Source organism: Harpia harpyja, chromosome 12, assembly GCF_026419915.1.
Source record: "Harpia harpyja isolate bHarHar1 chromosome 12, bHarHar1 primary haplotype, whole genome shotgun sequence".
Lineage (NCBI taxonomy): Eukaryota > Metazoa > Chordata > Aves > Accipitriformes > Accipitridae > Harpia > Harpia harpyja.
The window spans coordinates 44959374-44980244 of NC_068951.1; the positions used below are offsets into that span (position 1 = coordinate 44959374).

At 43.1% G+C, this 20871-nt stretch overlaps 3 protein-coding genes across 4 annotated transcripts in view; 2 read left to right on the top strand and 1 right to left on the bottom strand.

Annotated features, from left to right (window-relative positions):
* The window catches only part of MED12L (mediator complex subunit 12L), a 155850-nt gene that overhangs the window by 95857 nt on the left and 39122 nt on the right, over positions 1-20871 (bottom strand). The gene's annotated exons all lie outside the window — the stretch shown is intronic.
* P2RY14 (purinergic receptor P2Y14) lies at positions 887-10602 on the top strand. The gene is made up of 3 exons (XM_052803042.1): positions 887-998; positions 6454-6544; positions 8390-10602. Exon 3 carries the CDS (start codon positions 8408-8410, stop codon positions 9419-9421), a length of 1014 nt encoding a protein of 337 aa, XP_052659002.1. The 5' UTR covers positions 887-998; positions 6454-6544; positions 8390-8407; the 3' UTR covers positions 9422-10602.
* On the top strand, positions 6479-20864 carry GPR171 (G protein-coupled receptor 171). The gene is made up of 3 exons (XM_052803044.1): positions 6479-6544; positions 17541-17745; positions 19180-20864. Exon 3 carries the CDS (start codon positions 19229-19231, stop codon positions 20204-20206), a length of 978 nt encoding a protein of 325 aa, XP_052659004.1. The 5' UTR covers positions 6479-6544; positions 17541-17745; positions 19180-19228; the 3' UTR covers positions 20207-20864.

Genomic DNA, 20871 nt, shown 5'->3' on the forward strand with positions numbered 1-20871 from the left:
GTTAAAAGAAAAGAAAAAGAAAAAAAGAAGAAAAAGAAAAAAGCCATACACCAAAGATTCATCATGCATCCCAAGAACACATCTCTCTGCCTTTGAGCACACCCTGAGCAACCATAACGTAAGCCTGTGCACTCCAGTTCAGAACACTCCCATTAACAAAAGCAGAAGCTATCGGGGTAGTAAGCTTTACAGAAAAGGTCACAGCCAGGCCTGGGAACAGTTTAAGAAAAGAAAACACCAGCCCTTAACTTAAGATCACTTACTGCTTTGCCAACTGCACAAATGTGTCTTTCTTGAAATCATTTCAACGCTATCTTCATGGAAGTATGTGTAAGTACACAAAAATAGCACTGGCCATCTGCAGCACTTGAGATCTCGACCACATTTGGCCAAGCAGCAAGGCACGACTCACCAGCTCTTCAACTTTCCGCTTGCAAAGATACAGTACACCCTGAACCACTACCACTACCGAAGCAGATAATGAAGATAATATTGCAAAGCATTTGCTTGAAGAACTAAAGGCTATCCACCTGCGAAGGAGCAGCCAATGGATGAAGCAGAGCAGACAGAAGACTGTACTCCAGCCAGTAAGTAACAGAACCTGCTGCAGCTTACACGGTTTTTATGGTGTTTTACATTATAAGGCAGTTGTAGAGGGCTTATTCTGTAAATCTGTTTGAGGGACCACGCATGCAATTTTATACTTCTTTCCAGGTGAAAGGCTCTGTCTTTTCATTACATGTTTCTTACATTACCAATGCTCTCAAACTTTCTAATTTTTAAATAACTACCACTGTATTTTTATTTTTTTTAAATTGACAAATAAGGTGAGCAGGAAATCATCCATGCATTATGCAAACCACAAAATACTTAGAACACAAGTGAGCAGTCATAACTATAAATAAATATAGAAAACTAAGGCAGACAAACTCTCACACCTATTAGGCTGAGACATGGAACAACCTCAAGCTACACCACCAAAGACTGCTGATCTACAGGTAAGGATTGCTCTGTATTGTGTATCTTAGCAAAAGATATTTTTCTTAAGCAACTACTTTTGTTTTAATTTATGACTAAAGAAATATAACTATATAAAACTCATAGTTTAAAACATCAGAAAATAGACTTAAAAATCAAATATTTAAATGACAAGTGTTACTATTAAAATAGAATTTTAAATGGAACAATTTCTTTATTTGAACCACGTTACTTCTTTTAAATACCCAGTTTTAGGACATTAGGAAATGACTAATCATGAAAATGTTTTATTGACATACTCTTAATAGAATAATTCCAAATTTGATAGGACAGTTGCTTTTAAAAGCTGGTCTGTTTAATCCTCTAATATCAAATCATAAACTGACCATTCCTAATACCCTGGTCCTAACTTTTCCTCTTACATCCACCACTCCCTAATTCAGACACTGTAACTGATTGGAGATTGGAAGGATCGGTGGGGGGGTGGGGGGGTGTGTGTGTCTGAGGCTTAATTAAAAAAATGGAATATTTGGGTTAGATCTGAAAATGATCCTACATGCAAATGGCTCAAAGCATTGCCTAAGTTTCAGTGTGAATATCAGGGTTTGCACAGCTACTTCACAGGCTCTAATCTTTTAATGCTAAAAGGTTGTGGGTTTAGAATAATTTAGACCCTTGTCTAAAAATCAGAAATAAAGATAGAATGAAAAATTTAACTTATCAGGAAAATTAGCCTGTTAAATTTCAGATTTCAAAAGTAGCCTAGGGACTCCTGGACAATAAGAAGAAATGAAACAATTACCGGTGGGTTTTGCGAGACAGAAATAAAATTCTACCCTTGAGGTGTCCTCACACTGCAACCAAACGAGCTTGCACTGCCCTTCAAAGAGCCTGCTATTTTAACAAGAAATAAACAATCTTATCTACAGCTACCTTTATACCTGTTGGCTCTCCTCTCTCACTTTGTCCTTCAGAACACCAGAAATGAATCATACGTGCCAAGAAAACACCACGTATGATCTAATTGATCTAATAACTTTGGTCAGCAAAATCTGTTATAAAGTGCTGTCAATGCTAAACGCTGTCTGGTGTCATTTTACGCGGCACGCTTTCTTCTGCCAGGTTAACAGCAGCAAGTCTTTTACTTTAGCTTTGTTCGTGAACTCGGCAGAAGCGAGCCGGACACCCTCCGGCAGGTCCAGCTGGAAGGCGTGGGGCTGACCGGGCTCCGCACCTCCCCACGGCCCCTCGCGCCCCTAACTCGCTCGCAGCCCTGCCTCCTGACAGGGTGCTGCAGTACAGCACCTTGCTCTGATCGAACCTGGAGACAAAAACGTTTATTTTCCTCATCTCTGGGTTGCCTGAAAACATCGGCTTGCAACGTTTTTTTCTTTTTTTAAAGGGTGAGCAGCTGGGGAGGAGAGGAAGGAAGGAGGGGAGCAAGCAGAACAAAAGCTCAGTACTGAGATCTGCATCAGTTTTAGAAACAGATGTTTTATATCCAAACGGAAATGAGAATTCATTCACTATCGTAAAAAAGTCAAGGCTTTCTACTGCAATACTGCGTACTTCTGAAAGGTGTTACTGGGACTCCTCTCAGCCCAATCGCTGGCAGGAAATGTTTGTAATGCACTGAACTCACAAGCTTGGGAATTGTTTGTGCAAATACAAGGAATGAGAAACACAGATACAATCGTTAGTTCATATTGGCTGTGTTATACAAAGAAGCTCAAATCCTCACACACGCTCACCCCCCAAGAACTGTACAACCAACCAAAAGAATACAGGCAGCCAGGGACAAGTATAGTCCCAACAAAGAGATGTCACAAAAGATGCCACGGCTTTACTCCACGTTTTTTGTTAAAATAACATTTTAAAGGTTAGATGGCATAGCCAATTTCTTCCAAACTGAGCAAGTCAGCTGCTCCCTTCAGTTAAGAGATGAGGAAGAAAAGACGATCCAAGCTAGGACCTGCTGCTGCTCAGTGCAAAGGGCTGCAGACAGACGCGATGGTGCTCAGGGTGCTGCCGCCCCGGCAGGTGACGTGGGGTCCCTGCCCACCAGGTCGTTCGAAGGGCCGCAGTCCCTGCACGGGCGTTAGTGATGCTAAGTGGGGACACTGGCAGAAGGGGCAACTGCGCAGGGCTTGGGGATGAGATGCACACAGGAGGAGAAAGACGGTACACAAGGCAGACAGTCCACAAGGCCCGACAGCACCATCAGGGCTGGCACGCCATCTTAAGAAAGCCCCAAAGGACGGCATTCTGAGTCGGAAGAGGTCTGGGTCCAGCTTTTTGTTTGATTCATCCCACGTTCAGGAAGCCAAGAGTTTGTAAATAAAATATCACAGCATGAAAAAACACCTTCCTCCATCACCAGTTGCTACCTCCTCACTAGAATATCCTGAATTTTGCCTTTTCAGATCAAAAGTGAGAAGTACTGTTAAGATATAGAGAGTTGTTTACACTTCTGTTCTTCCCCTTACTAACCGTAGCTGCAGACAGGACATACCCGCAGCTCGACCTGGGTCGGCGGGAGCCACTGCTACTCGTGGGAACGCAGCAGCAGTGACCTTCACGGGACACGCAGCCTTTCTCAGCCACTTTCACAGGGGATGCCACTCTCACCGGCACCCCGACGAGCAGCCCGAGCAGAAACATGGCTCACGCAGTCCTCTATCTTCTCGCACCAGGCGTGAGTGGTCTCGAAAGCAAGAGCTGGAAGGCACAGCAGCCAGGAACCGACACCCTCTAGCAGTCACTGCCACACTTACCATCGCCCTTTTCTCCGAGCCACACCAGAGGAAGCGAGCACTGAGCACCACCACGCACGATGCTATCTGACAGTTACTCGCTTACTACTTCCTGCAACAGGAATGCTATTTTTTCTGTCATCCTTAATTTGACTAGTCATCCCGTTTTCCTCCACTACATTCTATGCATCTATGACAAACAAGAACTACCACCCAATACGCCATTTTAAAGGGCTGAAATAGTACATAGTGCGTTTTGCATACTTTTATTCTCTGAAGTATTAAAATCCAGACATTGCCTTATGACAAGCGTTATAATAAGAACAGAAAAATAACGAAATCTTAGTCTCTTGGCAAACTTGCAAGAAGTCAAACGTACCAGCATACCTCCACAGTCACTGCAAAAAACGCCTTCCGAAGGAGACCAGCAGTTACAACCATTGACCCCGAAACGTCTCCACCCTGGCACCCCCCCCCCCGCCGCCTGCCAGGTCGGGCACCTTTGCGGAGACGCGGACCTGAGCACGCACCGGCTGTGAAACGCCCAGGCGACCGGAGAAGAGGGCTTTCCCTCGGACAGCCCCTGCCTGCCCCCGCCAGCTCTCGCCCCCCCAGAACGCCCGGCTGAGCGCCTTCAGAGCCCAACGCGGAGAACGGAGAGACAGGATCCCACCGCCTGCAAATCACAGCTAGCAAGCCCTGCTTTTACGTCCCTCCGCTGGTCCGGCTCCTAACCAACAAGTGAGCCTGTCCGCCCTTTGAAGGCCCCCCCGAGACCCCCAGCGGCCTGCCCCGATGGCTTCCCATCGGCAGCCGCCCATGCATGCTGCTCGGAGCAGGGCAGGACGAACGTCCAAACTGGGGGCTGTCTTCCAACAGGATTACACCAGCGTGGCCGGGACTGCAAGTTCAGACCACTACCGGTATTCCTACCGCATTAGACAGAAAATCTTGAAAAAAGATTCTTCTTTTAGCACAACTCAGCACAATTCGCAATTGCTGTGTTTTGTGCATTGCGCTTCCTCTTTCTCTAGATTTCTCATAACATCAGAGATAACATTTGGCATGACTTTCTTCCCTGATAAACTCCATTTGCAGTTCAAAAAATATTTCTGGGGACAGTGACCACTGTCAACAATTCCTGACCCAGTAACTGCATTGCATATTTATTTATCAAGCAGCTGCATTAATTTCCATAAATAGCTAAAATGTGCACTCAGCACTACAGAACCCTCATTGTGTTCAGGGTAAAAAAAAAAAAAAAACAAAACCAAAAAACCACCAACTTGTAAATATTATTCTTATGTTCAGCAAAGCAGCCATGAACTTTGAAATTCAACAGCCAAGTTACAGAAGTCAAGAAAAAGTGCCTTAATGGTATTGGAGGGGTTACAAATGATAGCGTAAGAGTTTAAATACAGAAGGAACTAAGCAATTTTAATGGTTTATGCAACTTTCCTTTAGTGTATTTTACCAAGAGAACACAATTTACAAACTGAGAAGAGTTCAAAACTTTCATATATTTTATCAAATGACTCTTGTTAATTTGGTGAATCAAGTTTGCTGGTTTTGCACAATTAGTTGATATTATTTACATAGAATAAATATACTTTATGCTGGACCAAGCATTTGAACATGAAATGCTGCTCAGGTATGAAAGGCTATTCTCACATACAAATCACAGATTGCTGGGTGCTAATACACACCCTCCAACACACACCAGCAAAGAGCAGTGGTTATACAGCAGCAAAAAACCCAATGTTGTAAGAATTCGGGGAGGCGGGGGGGGGGGGGGGGGGGGGTGAGAATCCTTAAGCTTAGTCATCACCTCAAGTAGCATTTGGACAAAAAGACCCTAAACTGACCCACCAATTAACATCAAATGAGGAGTATTCACAGTTTCCAGATGATCCCCAACATGGAATGAGGAGTGAATATCTACGCTCATTTCAAGCTGCACATCACTTGGTGGAGCCACCCCAAGTTCTCAGGTTCTCGAGAGAAGAGGTTGTTCTCATTATGAAGGCTGAAGGGCAGCTTGAACAAGAATGCGATGAGAACAAGCATGAAAGGACAGCTCCTCTCTAAAGTGGAAGCATGCCTTCTGCCAACCACGCACAACCCACCTCTGCAATCCACGAACAGCAGAGGAGTGCAGCCGTCATGGTGGCTGTGGTTATGAGGATCCAGAAGCACCAAGCAGCTGCATGAAGGCCGCTCTGCTAGACTGATTCTTTACCAGAGCACAGGAGCGAGACCTTGTGGTATCATATCGCCATAACTCCTACAGGATCCACACTGGGACCCGCGACTGACGGAGGGAACAGGCTAGTGAGGGGACAGTGTTCGCTATCAATGCTGAATTATTCAGAGCAGTAGGGACAAGGCCTTTCGGAAGGAGCTGAGTATATGACTAGGTGACAAAAAGAGCAGATAAAATTGATCACGAACGCAAGTGACATGATGCACAGCAGGGGGGACACAAAAGCCTCTAGCCTTACCCATGCAGTGATGGGCTTTAGGCTGAACACGACTGCTCTGTGACTCTGTCCCTAACCAGTTTTGAAGTCATCCTGAAAGATCTGAAGGCTTGTCTGCAGTACTGATCATTAGATGGTCTAAACAGGCCTCGCACTGTGGGAACCCCTCAGCACCGCAGAATTACACTGTCCTATGTTATGACACACAACTCTAACAACTGTATTTTCTTTCTCTCACATAGGTCTCCCAGCAGGAGAAGAGGCCCTGTGCCTGAGAATGGAAGGCGCTCTAGACCCTTAACAAAGAGCACCACAGCAGTCAAATCAAGAAAGGTAAGGACATGCCATTGATATTGAAAGATTTAGAGAGTCTAGCTTGGAATTTGGCCTCCTTCTCAACCACAGACAGTTGATAAATCTGCTGGTATCAAATGTAAAATTTGTCTAGGGTGTCTTCCATGCTGCAGACACAATATACTTTACAAAGTTTTAATGTCCACATCTCTAACCACACACTTCTGAAATAATCCTTTGTTGTGTGATGCCTCAGCACAAGAAATACTTCATGAACTTCTTAAGACATTTAGTATCTATTACTAAGTCCAAGCGTAGAAAGACTCACCCTCCAGGTACTTTGCTTTAGGAAACCCTACAGAGCAGGAACAAGTTCTAAATACATCATATGCAGACAGGGTCCTGCTTAGGCAGCCTGACAGGTGGAAGAGAACATGTACACAGCAGACAGCAATGGGAAGAGAACAGTTTTTAAATACCGTGTGTTACCATCTGAAATAAAAACGCCATTCAGTATTGGTGCCTTTCCAGGAGATCTTCTAGTTTTAGCAGTTATCACCCCCAACCTTGCCCATTATTACATTATTAACGCACATATTCACATGGTAGTTATATTATAATACATGCTTTCCACACCATCTTTTTCCTTTAAAAACCCAACCAAACAAAAACAAATGCCTTGATGACTAGAGCTTAAACATAAAGATAGGATGGCAGGTCCTCATATGGGAGAACTACCAGGAAGAGATTAAGTGCAGGCTTTGGGTGTGAACGGGCGTAACACCTGCTCCTTGCTCCGCTTATCCATGCAAGTTTCAGAGCAGCACTTAAGCTCATCAGCCTTTACAGCGTCTGCGAGAGAGATACAGAAAACAACATACCAAAGGAAACAATTTTACCTATTTGAAAGAAAATTTCCATTTCTAGTTATTGCAAGGTTGCACTCGGGTTCCAATCTGCTACACGGAGGCATCAGCTACTAACTCTCAATTGTGGCAATATGGAAATTCTTTGTTTTCTAAAAGACAGGGTGGGGTTTTTTCCCCAGCTCCACGGCATGTGTTTTCCAGTTGCCTAGGTTTTCATTTGCCAAATACAGCAGCATTATATCTATATCTGTTCTGCCCTCCCTACAGAGGGTAATCCACCCCCATAACCACTCTGTGAAAGAAAAGCAGACAGCAGATGTGATTTCTTCTTGGAGATCCTCTAAAATTTAGATCTGAATGACTTCAGAGGACAGCTCTAGCTTCTATGTTATGCTAACACACAGACACACTCCTGTGCGTCACGCTACTAAAAGGAAAAGTTTAAAGCAAACTGTGCTAGCTGCACATATGGGTTTCTTTCAAGTGAACGTTAGAAAACATTGGCGTACACTAGATATTTCCATGCTTGACTAACAGAAGAGAGTCTTTTATGCCTGTAAACAAAACAGAACACTTGTACAAGGAATATTGATATCCCTCACGTGCTTCCTGGTAAACCAGTGGTAAAAATACATCCTGGTCCTTAAGGGTTAATGAGATGTATTTACAGTCACAAAATCACTGTGGCTCAGTCCCCCTCCTAGTTCACAGCGCATAGGCTTACACCCGCAGAAAAGGGGCGGCACAGGGCTGGAAGACAATGGATTAAAGTCAAACAGAGAAGCAAATGGATTCTCTGTTCAAAAGAGCAGTATGCCCTCGAACATCATCAAAAAGTGAGACGGCACCACTTGGAAAATACTAACTATGCATCCCTGCTAGAAATTATACAGTGTGGAAATGTGGTCATTTCTGAGATGTATGCCAAGTTTATTTTGGAGTAGAAAACTTATGCTAATTAATGGAAAGCATAGCACCTTTTTGTCTTACTGAGATAATCTTTCTCTGCTTCTAGGAACAAAGATATTGTAAGATGTTCAACTCCAGCACAAACTCCTCAGCAAACAACTGCAGTCACAGCACAGTAGTAACTAAGACAGTCATGCCCCTGGTCTACTGTTTAATTTTCATAGTAGGACTCTCGCTGAACAGTGTGGCAGCATGGATTTTTCTGTATGTTTCTAGCAAAAAGAGTTTTATTGTCTATCTCAAAAACATCGTTGTTGCTGACCTCCTAATGAGCTTGACATTTCCTTTCAAAATTCTGGCCGATTCAGAAATTGCACCTCCACAGCTCAACACGTTTGTGTGCAGATATTCTGCTGTTGTTTTTTATACAAACATGTATATCGGGATAACATTTTTTGGCCTCATAGGTTTTGACAGATACTACAAAATTGTAAAGCCTTTATTCACCTCCTTTGTTCACACAGTTAACTACAGTAAGGTGGTCTCTATAATCGTATGGTTATTGTTAATGCTTATATCACTTCCAAATATGATTTTAACTAATGAAATCACTAAAGAAAATTATTCCAGAAAATGTATAGGTCTTAAAAGTGAGCTTGGCAGACAGTGGCACAAGGCGTCAAGTTACATTTGCACGGGGATTTTCTGGGTTGTTTTTCTTCTGCTAATCATTTTTTACACTTCTATATCAAAAAAAATATATAGCTCTTATAAAAAATTCAGAAGGAACTCAGATGTGACCAAGAGAAAAACCAGCCGTAATATATTCAGTATTATGTTCGTATTTGTTATTTGCTTTGTACCCTATCACCTCTGCAGAATACCATATACTCTGAGTCAAACTAGCTCACAATTCAACTGCCAGTCAAAAAAAACTCTGTTCTATGCAAAGGAGTTTACTCTTGTACTGTCTGCTGCAAATGTGTGCCTTGATCCCATTATTTATTTTTTCCTCTGCCTCCCCTTTAAAGAAAAGCTGTATCAAAAACTGCATCTCAAGCTGAAAACTGCAAATGAGGTTGAAATTTCTAAATCCAGAAGATCAAATACACTTCAGGGAAGTATAAACATAGTGTAGGTTCAGGTCTGTGAAATAATTCACATTTCAGAAATTTATTCAAGAACGCAAATGTCTCTAAGAAAACTGAACAGATGAGAACCAGCAATAAAACAGAAACAAGGTTTCAGCATAAAATACCAAGTGGTGTTTCTCTGTATAAAACATTATTGCATGTTGCCAATATATTTACTACCTGCTATTTCAGCTGATGCTATGATTGCATTATGGTGTTATACGACCTATCTAGATCTCAAAAAAAGAGAGAGGAATAACGGGAACACCACATTCTGGAGCTCCAGGCCATGGTTCTCTGAACAGATTACCCAACAGACCAATAATCAAACTGATATGCTGTTGTTTCTCACAAAGCCAGGCACGACACACATGATGATCAACAAACCAGCCTGAAGGGCCTGGGAACAACGGATCGCTCCACCTCGGCTGGAGCAGACCCCTCAGAACCAATATGATGAAGTTCAGCACAAGTCTCTCTGACTTGGCCTCCACCAGCCCATAAAAGAGGACTGAGACCCTGAGGGGAAGCTCTCATGTATCTACTAGGTCACAAGGTGTTGAAGACAATGTGCAGCTTAAGGAAGGACTCTATTCCAACAACTGGGAGGAAAAACAGAAGAAGAAAAAAAAAAAAGAAAAAATACACATCAAATCCTCGAAGATCTGCAGAGCCTGAAAACCCCTTGATAAAATTTTTATATATATATATATATATAGGCTTTCTTAAGGGAAACTTTCTACAAAATTAAGAATTAAACATGACTATTTGTCACCCTTGGGCACCAAATGTCAGAATGTTTCTATAAAATGTGATGTTCAACATAAGCAAGTGTTTAAAGAGGATCCTTCCATAAACTAAACAGCACAGTTACACTGTACCATATTCCTCAGGACTCTTCTGAAATAACATGGTGTACACCAAAAAATGTTCATACCCAACTGACTGAGATACTAGTAACTCCCTTGCTGTTGTTGCAGAAGGAGGTAAGAAGACTCAAGGAGCCTTTTGAAAACACAAATGTACAGCTGTCTAGAAACTCGGGGGTATATTTAAATCCAGAAAGAATGGTTTGTTGGTTTTCTCATGCTTTTGGCATGATGATAAAACATTTCCCTCTGTACAAAAGTAATAGCTGAAAGCCACCAACCTTCTATGTATAAATATAAACTCTTTTTTAACTGTATTTTTCAGTGCAGCTTTTTGGGGTTTGTTGGGGTTTTTTTTGATTGATTTTATCATTGTACAGGGAAAACACACCGGTGCATAAAGTACACACACAAAGCTTTCAGGCAGTGGCTCTGGAAGCTGAATATTTTCATTTTACTTAACAAAGAAGATACAGGGACAGAAAACAGAAGTAACATGTGCTTCACCTTTCTGCCACTGTGTTTCATTTTAGTCCTAACAGATAATCTCTCAGGGTGAAATATTTTTAAACATATGGTCTTTGAACCTTCTCCAAGGCTGCGGGTAACTTCTCTTGGTCCGAGACCACTGATCTACGGGTAACAGTATTCTACCATCACACAGGATTACATTTCAACTAAAGGACCAGGCAACTCTGCTGTGTTTAAACACACCTTTATGGAGCGAATTTACCTCCATTTATTTCCCGCTTGCCTGAAGAGCGGTCCCACCCCAAACCCAGAAAGCAGCCAGCACCCAACACCCGGGGGAGCCTGGATGTTCATCTGACTGCAGGGGCTGGGGGGGAGCCTCAGCCCGAACCAGCCCTTAGGGACTACAGGAGAAGGCTGCATTTTGGTTGTGTTTTTTAAAGAAAATACATAAAAGATTATTCATATGGTTCTTTCAGAGCTCCCTGACTCTTGTCAAACTGAGACTTTGCAGGCTCTTCCCTCCAAGCAAGGGAAATAGCCTGTTAGGGAAGGGAATCTGTTGCTTTGTGGGAGAATTTTTGTCATTTATGGCAAAAACATTTAGTTCCTTACATGGCATGGCTTGGTATTTGCCTACGTAAATCTAAATAATTGCGGCTGTGAAAGCACACTGGCATACAGAGATGAAAACACTTCCACAATATATATTTGTATAACTTTTTAATTACTTTGCGAGCTTTGAAAAAATTATTTCTGTTGTAAAATTGTTTCCTCACCCCACTAGATTACTGATATTAGAATGACAAATATCTGCATACCCAGGGGAAAGGATGCCAACCGACACACTTTTTTCAAAAGTGACACTAAATTTCTAGCTTTTCGTTCACTTTGAAAAAATCTTCCTCCAGTAGCTTCACTAGTCAGAAAATGCTTCTGTGACCCCTGATCCTACTGCAATCTGCCACCCTGTGTGTGACGAGTCTCAAATAACACCATTATTAAACCAAGCTTCTGCTCTGTTTCCCCAGCCTTGCTCTTTACTTTGCTATATGAACTGGGACGGAAAGGTATGGGGCCAATTTTTTTTCTGCACCGGGTAAGTTAATTCTTTCACACCTTTCCCAGCACATCACGCCTCAGATAAACCTAGCCAGCTCCTCAGGCACCCAGAAGTCTTGTGGTCCCACGAAGTGCCAGCTCTTGCCTTGTCAACCTGCCACCTGGAGGAACTTCCCCAAAATTCTTGCAGTGAAAGTTATGGGTAACCCAGAGCTAAACAAGGTTCCCTTTCGGCAGCGACCCAGTCCCCAGCTGCAGCTCCTCCTGACTTACTCATGACTCCCTCCATCGCACTGCAGGAGCAAGAAGCTGGGTTTGGTCTCTTTATTCTTTGGAGAGCTAAGTTATTCAGCTGGACCTGGAATCTCTTGCAAAGGCGTGGTGCCCCTGGGAAGAACAAGCCTACACCACAGGCTGCCAAGAGACATCAAACACACACATTTGCACAGAAAAGTTGTCATGCTTACACATTTCGGCCTCTCTCCCCCAAGCCTGGTGGAGTTCCCGGTCATCCCTTTGTAAGGAGACATTGTTCTGCTATTCAAAACCTTGAGATAGCACCCAAGGATGGTGGCATAAATCTGCTTTAAAAAGCCTGTAATGTCTCACATTTTAAACTATGCATCACCTCATAAACCTGCCCTAGCCTTTAGCGATACCGCACAGCTGTCTACCCAGAAGCCAACTTAACATTACACTGGACAAATGACAATGCTGCAGTTACTGTGCAATGGGTTATTTATGCTAGTATCATGGTGTAAGGCTTCAAAATGGACCATTTTCTCTGCCACTGATAGAGCATCGTAATTTTTCAGGGAAAGAGCTAAACCCAGCAAATGGAAATCCTTTCTCCAAACACTGTTTCAGGACAGAAAGCTCACTCCACAACTGCCTCAATATATAAAAAAAGTCCCGATTGTGCAGAAATCAGCAATATTAAACGGAGTTTAATTTTGCAGAATATCATCTCAAAAAATTATCTGTATTGTAAAAAAACAAAAAAACAAAAAAACCTCACCAAAGAGGGGGCAGATGCCACTTTACCTAACAAGGCCACACAGTCACAACCAGAAGATGTAATGAGGGAGCACCCCTTGTATTTGCTAACTTTAACACAGAAGGGACAGGAGGGAAGGTCTAGTTTCCCTCTGCCGACACCCTCACACATTCTCCCATCTCACCCCAATAAATAAGTCTTTTACTATTTTTATGAGAGCACCTTCATTAGCACATCTAATAATCATCACTTCAGGGCACCGTGTACCTGTAAAACACTGTTCAAACAATTAAAACTAAATATTGATAATTGACAGAAGGTGACAGGGCAGGCTAAGGAGCTACTCGCTATTTGACAGCAGGCGGGTGTGCTCTGCTGGCTGCCGATGATGCTGACCCCCAGGATGTGGTTACCTACGCGTGGTACCTGGGGTTCACACAGCACCGTGTGCCAAGCAGAGCAGATCCCACCCCTCTCCGACAGGCTCGGTGACACAGGCTACACTGAACACATCTTACCTCCTTATGCTCAGAAGTAAATACAGGAATCAGTTTTTTTCTTCATCAGAAATACCTATTTCTGCTCAGAATTCATAACTACCCTGTGCCAAGATCACTCCTATTTTTCATTTACAATGCAAACATTACAATGGGATAAAAAATTTTAATCTGCCAATGAAAGTCAAGAAAAGCTGTAAGAGAAAATACTAAACTTGCTAGTTTGTACATATTTGTACATGAAAAAAAGTTCTTGGCTACACGATTAAAGGATGGCAAAGACACCACTCAAAGATTGCCCCTCAAAGACATACCTTAATATCAAAACAGCGTCTGTGACAGCCACTCACAGAAAGAGAGGAAAACTCGCAGGACTAATTTGTACCACCCGCTCATTACTGTGCCTCTGACGCTGATTTTGAACGCTTCTCTCACAACTGAAGATAAGCTGAAAGAAAATCAACTGTTTGCCAGGGTTTTTTGGTTTTTTTTCCTGCCTACCATCACGTAAATGATACAAAACCATGACAAAACCAGGGTTTCCCATTAGTTCTCTATCATGCATCGACTGCAGAATTTCTACCCATGCACATCTGTCTGCCTTGTACTGGCACATAAACACACACTGAAGACATCAAAACTCAAACTGGAAATTAAATCTCAAACTTTCAGTACCCTTAACAGCACATTTATACAGAGCGAAGCGTGCGAGAGCCACATCCCTCCCGCAAGTAATCCACCCCAAAACGTTCTCCAGCCCAGCCGTTGCAGCCGACTCCTGCACACGCCTCTGGAGATCTGCCTGCCGCAGGCAGCGTCGCTGCCCGGACCGGGAGGAGGAACCGCCGCCGGGGCTCTGCCCGCGCTTGCACCGCTCCCGCCGGGGGCTGTGGGGCTCGACCCCCTCCCGCAGCCGGACGGATCCTGCTCTCGGGCTGCTTCGCTCCGAGCGGCGGAGGAAGGACAGGGTGGCGAGGATGCTTCTCCCGGGAGAGGGAAGGTCTCCGGCTCCCCCAGCACCGTCCCACGCCGCAGGAAGCTTACAGTTACCGTCCCCCACCTAAGCGTGGGTAACGTTTCTCCCAGTTTTCTCCCACTGCACCCAACGCTGGGAAATCTGACAGAGAGAGCCCATGTGGGCACAACGTGCAAAGAAGCCTTACTTTTGTAACTGCATAGAAAGTAGGCTCAAAAACCTTACATAAAGGAATCATGTAACTCTATGCTTGACAACCTTCCTGATTTAAAAGACGCAGGGATATGAATGATATAGATTCAAACATTAGCTTCCTAACAGATGGATTAACAGGTTATTACATATTTTCCTCACTTAAAGAAAGGAGATCACACAGAGCCTTGAATATCCATGCCCGGCCAGTGCTTGCTAACATTTAATGTTCTCCAGGACTGAAGACAAGGAACAGACAAGGAAAACGAGGGGCTCGGAGACATCCCCTCACCATAAGCTGCACCCGCCTGGCAGCCGCAGAAATAAGGACAAACATACTGTAAATGCACACTCACATGCAATCCTGCCTGTGCTCCTCCAGTACGAAATTAAAGAAAGTTGTCCTTTTAAACCTAACTGCACCCTTTATAGTGCATCTTTAATTAACTTTAATGCCGAGTAAGTCCCACGGGACCCTTACCTGAGGAGCCTTAAGTAAATAACCCCTGAGGCGACCTGCTGAAGGGGGAGGAGAAAACACAAGGTGGCATCTCCCGGGGGGAATCACCAACCAGCGCAAGCACTAGCACACCCTGAGCGCACGCGCGGGGACGTCACGCGATGGTTCCGCAAAGCGCTCGTCCCCAGCGAGCGGAGCCCGGCCGGGCAGACGTCAGCCCTCCCACACCCGGGGCACTGCCGCCCCACGCAGCCCCGACGCTCCCCACGCAGGGTGCCACGACATTAACGTTTCGCAGCTTCAAAGAGTCGAACCCCAGGCAAGGAGAACCCACGAGGACCCCGAGGTACATCCAAACTCACTCCCCATCCATTCGGCTACTCTCACACCCTTCCTCTTCTCCCAGCTCCTCCGCATCCCCCGTGGGCAGCCCAGCCGCAGCCTTCAGGAGCGAGTCCGAGCCCTCCCCGCTGCGAGACCGGAGCCCTGGGCTCCCCCTTCCCGGCGGCACCGCTCCCTCCTCGGAGCCAGCGGCCGGCACTCAGCTCGGCCACACCTGCCGTGGAGGGTGCTCGGAACGAAAAAAAAAAAAAAAAGGTTAAAGCCTACTAACAGCAGAGCTCCAGAAAGCCTCCGGAAACTTTCTGGACATGAAACCTTTCTCCAAATGAATAGGCAAAAATGCAGAGAGGTATCAGAAGGGATGCTGACACGAGGACCACCCACATAAATCTTTGGTGTGTCCAATTCAAAACACAAGGCTCCTGATGCCCTTTTAAAGGTCATCAGATTTAGGGGGTTTTTTTAAGGTTTAGATGTTATTTTTCCTAGCTTTGTTCTCAGAAATGATCTAATCATCTTGGCTGAATTCCCATCCACACCACCACCCCTTCCTTGCAACACCCCCCAATCCCAGGAGTCAGCCTAAGCAGGCATGCATCATGGAAGATTTCAAATCAAAAGTCAAAAATTAACAAAGTTTAAACCACCAAAAATAGGGTATTATGATGAGAAGTGCTTAGCAACTTTAATCACAGCAAAATCTACCATCTGCATCTGTAATTTATGAACTAAAATGGCCTTTTAAATTGGACCTACAGACAGGAGACGAGGATGACACTGAACCGCAATAAAAAACAGAATTACAACTCAGTAGACTCATGTTCTCATGTTTCTTCTCCTCCCAAAGCACTTCTGTAGGAAGTGTAGGTCATTTTTAAGTAAAGGTTTACCTAACCATCACCTTGTCTTTTTAGACCTGGAAAAGTTTTCTGAGCTGTAAACTGACTCTACAGAAAAGGGGAGACACAAACACACACAGGAAAAAAAACTGACTGAATGCTACATTACAAGTTTTTAAAAATAAATAAATAAATAATACAAGTATGGAAAGATCAGTTTTGCATGATGCGCATAACAAGATAAAACTAGTCCATGTTTGCTCAAAACCAAACATAGGATCACTCCAGATTATGAAGCTTTGCAAACATTTCGACAAATATGGTCTGAACTTTAAACTTATGACTAAACTTAAAACCAGACATTCTTATTTTGTTTCTTCGCAAAGCTCTGGTACGTGATTTCTAAATTCCTGTGGATTCTCAACTACAACAAAGTGCTAACATTTTGGGGTTTCAGTATTGTTGTCAGTACCTCAGCCCCCTAGCATGGTATTAGATATTCTCTCCTGTTTAAAAAAAAAAAAAAAGGAAAAAAAAAGCTTAATTATAAACATTTCCCCTATATACCTAACTTGTCATTTTTATTTTTAATAGTGCTTGGCAAACGTCCTAAGGTTTAAAATTTTAATTGCTATCTGCAGAGTCCCTATGTGCCTTTAAATCCGCAAATTAGGTTGCGACGAGAAAAAAACTGGAATTTCACACAGGAATGTTATAATGAATGGAGGCCAACTATATTGCAAAACCCTGATTCCAGATAGATTTAAAATGTAAGACATGGAGGGGGGAAAGAGAGTTTCAGATTTTTAAAAAGGAAAGCAAAGAATCAGCCATTGATGTCACACATCTACAGCCCCAGGTCAAGAATCTGGAACTAACCTGATGAAGTTTTAGGAACTACATGAAAAAGTCCAAATGCTGGAGCTCACCAAACCATACATGTCTCATCACCCTTACACACGATAAACAATTAAACTTAAATCTTCAGGCTAGAAGTTAGGAGGAGAGAGTGAAAAATCGCCCTGCCTTCAGTTCCGCTAGGTATCAGCCAGTTTACAGCACTGTTCACAACATCCCTGTCGGCGCTCTGATGCAGACAAGGTCAAGCAACTCTGACCGCCCTCCCTCCGCAAAAACGTATTTTGAACTGTAGTAACCGTAATAATCCACGCTACTGGCCACATCGACAGGTCTAACTCGTCTCTTTCGCAGCCATTTTTCTCCCCGTGGTTCCCTACGTCGTCCTGCGCAGCACCGCGAGCCTGAGCAGGGGCTCACCGCAGCACCGCGCGGGCAGAGCGCGCGGAGCCCTCGGCGCGCCTCCCGCCCGGCCGCCAGCTCCTGCGCAAAAAACAGGAAAAAGAGGTCTCTCTGGGCTGTTCCGTGAACACTTACGTTTTTCTGTCACCTCTCCTTTAGGTAACTTCCACGTGGTTTGGTTATTTGAATGCTGGTTTTAACTGCGTCAATCAGCACATTTAAAAACCACAGACATGTTTTAAAAAGCCAGCAGACGCTGCCAGAGGAAAAGATTAACACGCTATTGGACTGCGAGAGCAGGGACCGAGAGACATCAGATCTTCGCAGACTAATGCTCGGAAGACCCCAGAGACCACTAAGACAGGTACGTGCTTCTAGTCTTTGTTCCAGCCTACCTAGAGCTACATAAACATACAGCCTGAAACATTAACTGTGGCAAACACATAGGAAGTCAGGCTCGAGTACTTAGCAAAACAGCCGCTGCTTTGCCTGTAGGCAGTTACTCGGCTGCAGTCATGCTGTATCCTTGGAGGCTCCGGTTCCAGCAGCATTTCAGGGCTCAGTTTGCCGGGCTGCCTCTTCGCCCCGGGGAGGACGAGTGGGGCTGCACCGTGCCACAAGGCAGGAAAATCCCACCGCCTCAGGACCGACAGCGCGGCATGCTCCTCACCTGCACTGCGCGTACCCAAACTTAACTCGACTCAGTTACATGTTTTCAGGACAACAGAGACCACCTCCAGAAAGCCAGTTGCAAGAAACAAACTGCTTTTTCCCCCATTTTAAATCATTGGAGTATCTGCAATCATTTTGGTTTACAAACTATGCACATCTGGATACCTGTTTTACAGCAGAAAATACATGTGCAAAGGCAGTGGTTCTCTTATATTGTATATTAAAATTAGGAACAATATAATGAAATACAAAACTGTTGCAGTCTGATGCTATTCAAGACATACATGTACTGTTTTTCATTCCAAGAAATTCTAATGAACATGCCTCCTTTCCCACAGACATTCTACACACCAGTCTGACAGCGTAGCAAAAAAACAAACAAACAAAAAAAACCCCTCGGTCATGGAGTAGTGTATTTAGTTAAAATAAGACCAAAAGTTTCTGCTTTTCTTCCCTATAATTTCTAGTGAAACCTAAAAAGGAAGTGAGCAAAATTATTTAATAGCTGCTTCTTTCAAAATACGCTTTTTCTAAAGGCTTCATAAAAATATGCAATTAATTTATCCTCTGTTCAAGTAGGAAGAGAGAGCAGTTTGCAAAAACTTAGGACCAATTAGAACTATTTGCTCATCTATCTGGCATATCCGTATATTGGTTTGACAGTGCATTAACTTCAAAACCCCTAATACCTTTTTATAGAACAAGACTGCTACAAATATTACCCTTTTTTAAGGCATAGTTTCAATTGTTAAAAAGTTATGAAGTTTTAGTATGACCATTATTAACCAGATGCTTAAACAAATACAAACCTTTTTCTTTGGCATTTCCATTGGGGGCAAGGCAGGGGGAAGTTTGAACCAAACACACACGCAGAGAGACTGCTCTAGCTGAAGAGTTTCTCCGAAGTCTATATGCTTTCAAAAACAAATCCTAATACATTTCCAAACTTTTCTGACATGAGAATAAAGCCCTCCTGAATATCTGTGAAGCAGCACGAAGAGAGAGAAAAATATTTCTTCCCAATTGCATTTTTTCCATGAAATCAAACAAACAAAATTCTCAGAGAATAACTACTGTTGCTCAGGAAAAGTTGATGTCATTGATGTCTTCCTGGTTCTTTTTGTAGGTTCTTGGTATCTCCTAGCAGCAAAACCAACTTGCACAAGAAGTTTACAATGTCAAGCAATGTTTCACAATGCCATGTCAGAAAAGAAATGGAACCTTTTACTTATTTTTACTACTTGATTTTTCTTGTGGGATTTATTGGAAGTTGTTTCGCACTATGGGCATTCACACAAAAAGATCAGAAACAGAAGTGTATGAGCATCTACTTAATTAACCTCTTAACAGCGGATTTTTTGTTGACTCTGGCGTTGCCAGTAAAGATTATTGTTGACCTAGGAGTTGCATCCTGGAAACTGAGAATATTCCACTGTCAAGTCACAGCCTGTTTCATCTACCTGAACATGTATTTATCAATCATATTTTTGGGATTTGTAAGCATGGATCGTTGCCTTCAGCTAATGCACAGTTATAAGACCTACCGCATTCAAGAGCCTGGATTTGCCAAGATGTTGTCTGCAGTCGTATGGACAATGGTTCTCCTTATAACAGTGCCTAACATGGCTATTCCAATAAAAACCATTGAAGAAAGACCTGGTGCAGGGTGCATTGATTTCAAAACAAAATTTGGAAGAGACTGGCATGTGTTTACTAATTTCATATGCACAGCAATATTCCTGAATTTTTCAGCTGTGATACTGATTTCCAATTTCCTTGTTGTTAGACAACTCTACCGAAACAAATACAGCGAGAGTTACCCAAACGTGAAGAAAGCCCTCATCAACATACTGCTCGTAACTGCAGGCTACCTGCTGTGTTTTGTTCCGTACCACATTGTTCGCATCCCCTACACTTTGAGCCAAAGCGACACCATAACCAGCTGCTCTCTGAAACAAGCTCTCTTTAAAGCTAAAGAATCTACCTTGCTGTTTGCAGTATCAAACCTCTGTTTTGACCCTATTCTGTATTACCATCTTTCCAAATCATTCAGACTGAAATTTACTGAGACTTTTGCAGCACCGAAAGAGGCAAAGGCTTTCGCAGACAAAGAGGTACGACACAGCAGTGAACAGCAGATGCAGAAGTACTGATTCTGAAATACATCAGAAGAGTGTGCAAATGTGCAGTATAAACAGCCGTTGTGCAATTGCAAGCATGGCTACCATGGTCAACAACATTCCTGCTGAATCATAAGCCCAAGCAGAAGGAAGAAACTTGAACAATACCAATCACTTTGTTATACGTTCACGTAGTAGGTCTGAATTAGCAGAATGTTTGATAATGCCTTTCAGAAATAGTTCAATGTACCAGTGATGACCTACCTGGGATCAGCAGCACTTAAGAATACAACATGTTCAGATTCAAACATACCTTGCAATTATTTATGGTAAACACCTGAACTCACCTTTTCTAAGTTAAATATTGTATACTTACTATAATAAATTACTTGGTGCAATCAAGTGAAGAGATTATTTAACAGCAGTTCTTCAGCTGCAAAGATTTCACGTACACAATTAACCCAAAAGCATTTTAGAGGGCATTATTTACTCCAGAAAGTGATTTTAAGCTGCACTGATTAAAAAATATTGTATCTGTTTACATCACACCTGCAGTTTTATAAATAAATCTCTCATTCTTGCCAAGCTCTATTGCCTTTCCTTGCTGCTGCTTCAATGAATATGAAAAAAAGCTAACAACATGTTATTATAGAAAATTCAAGGAAATTTTAAAATTAAGATAAAGTGTAAATATCCAG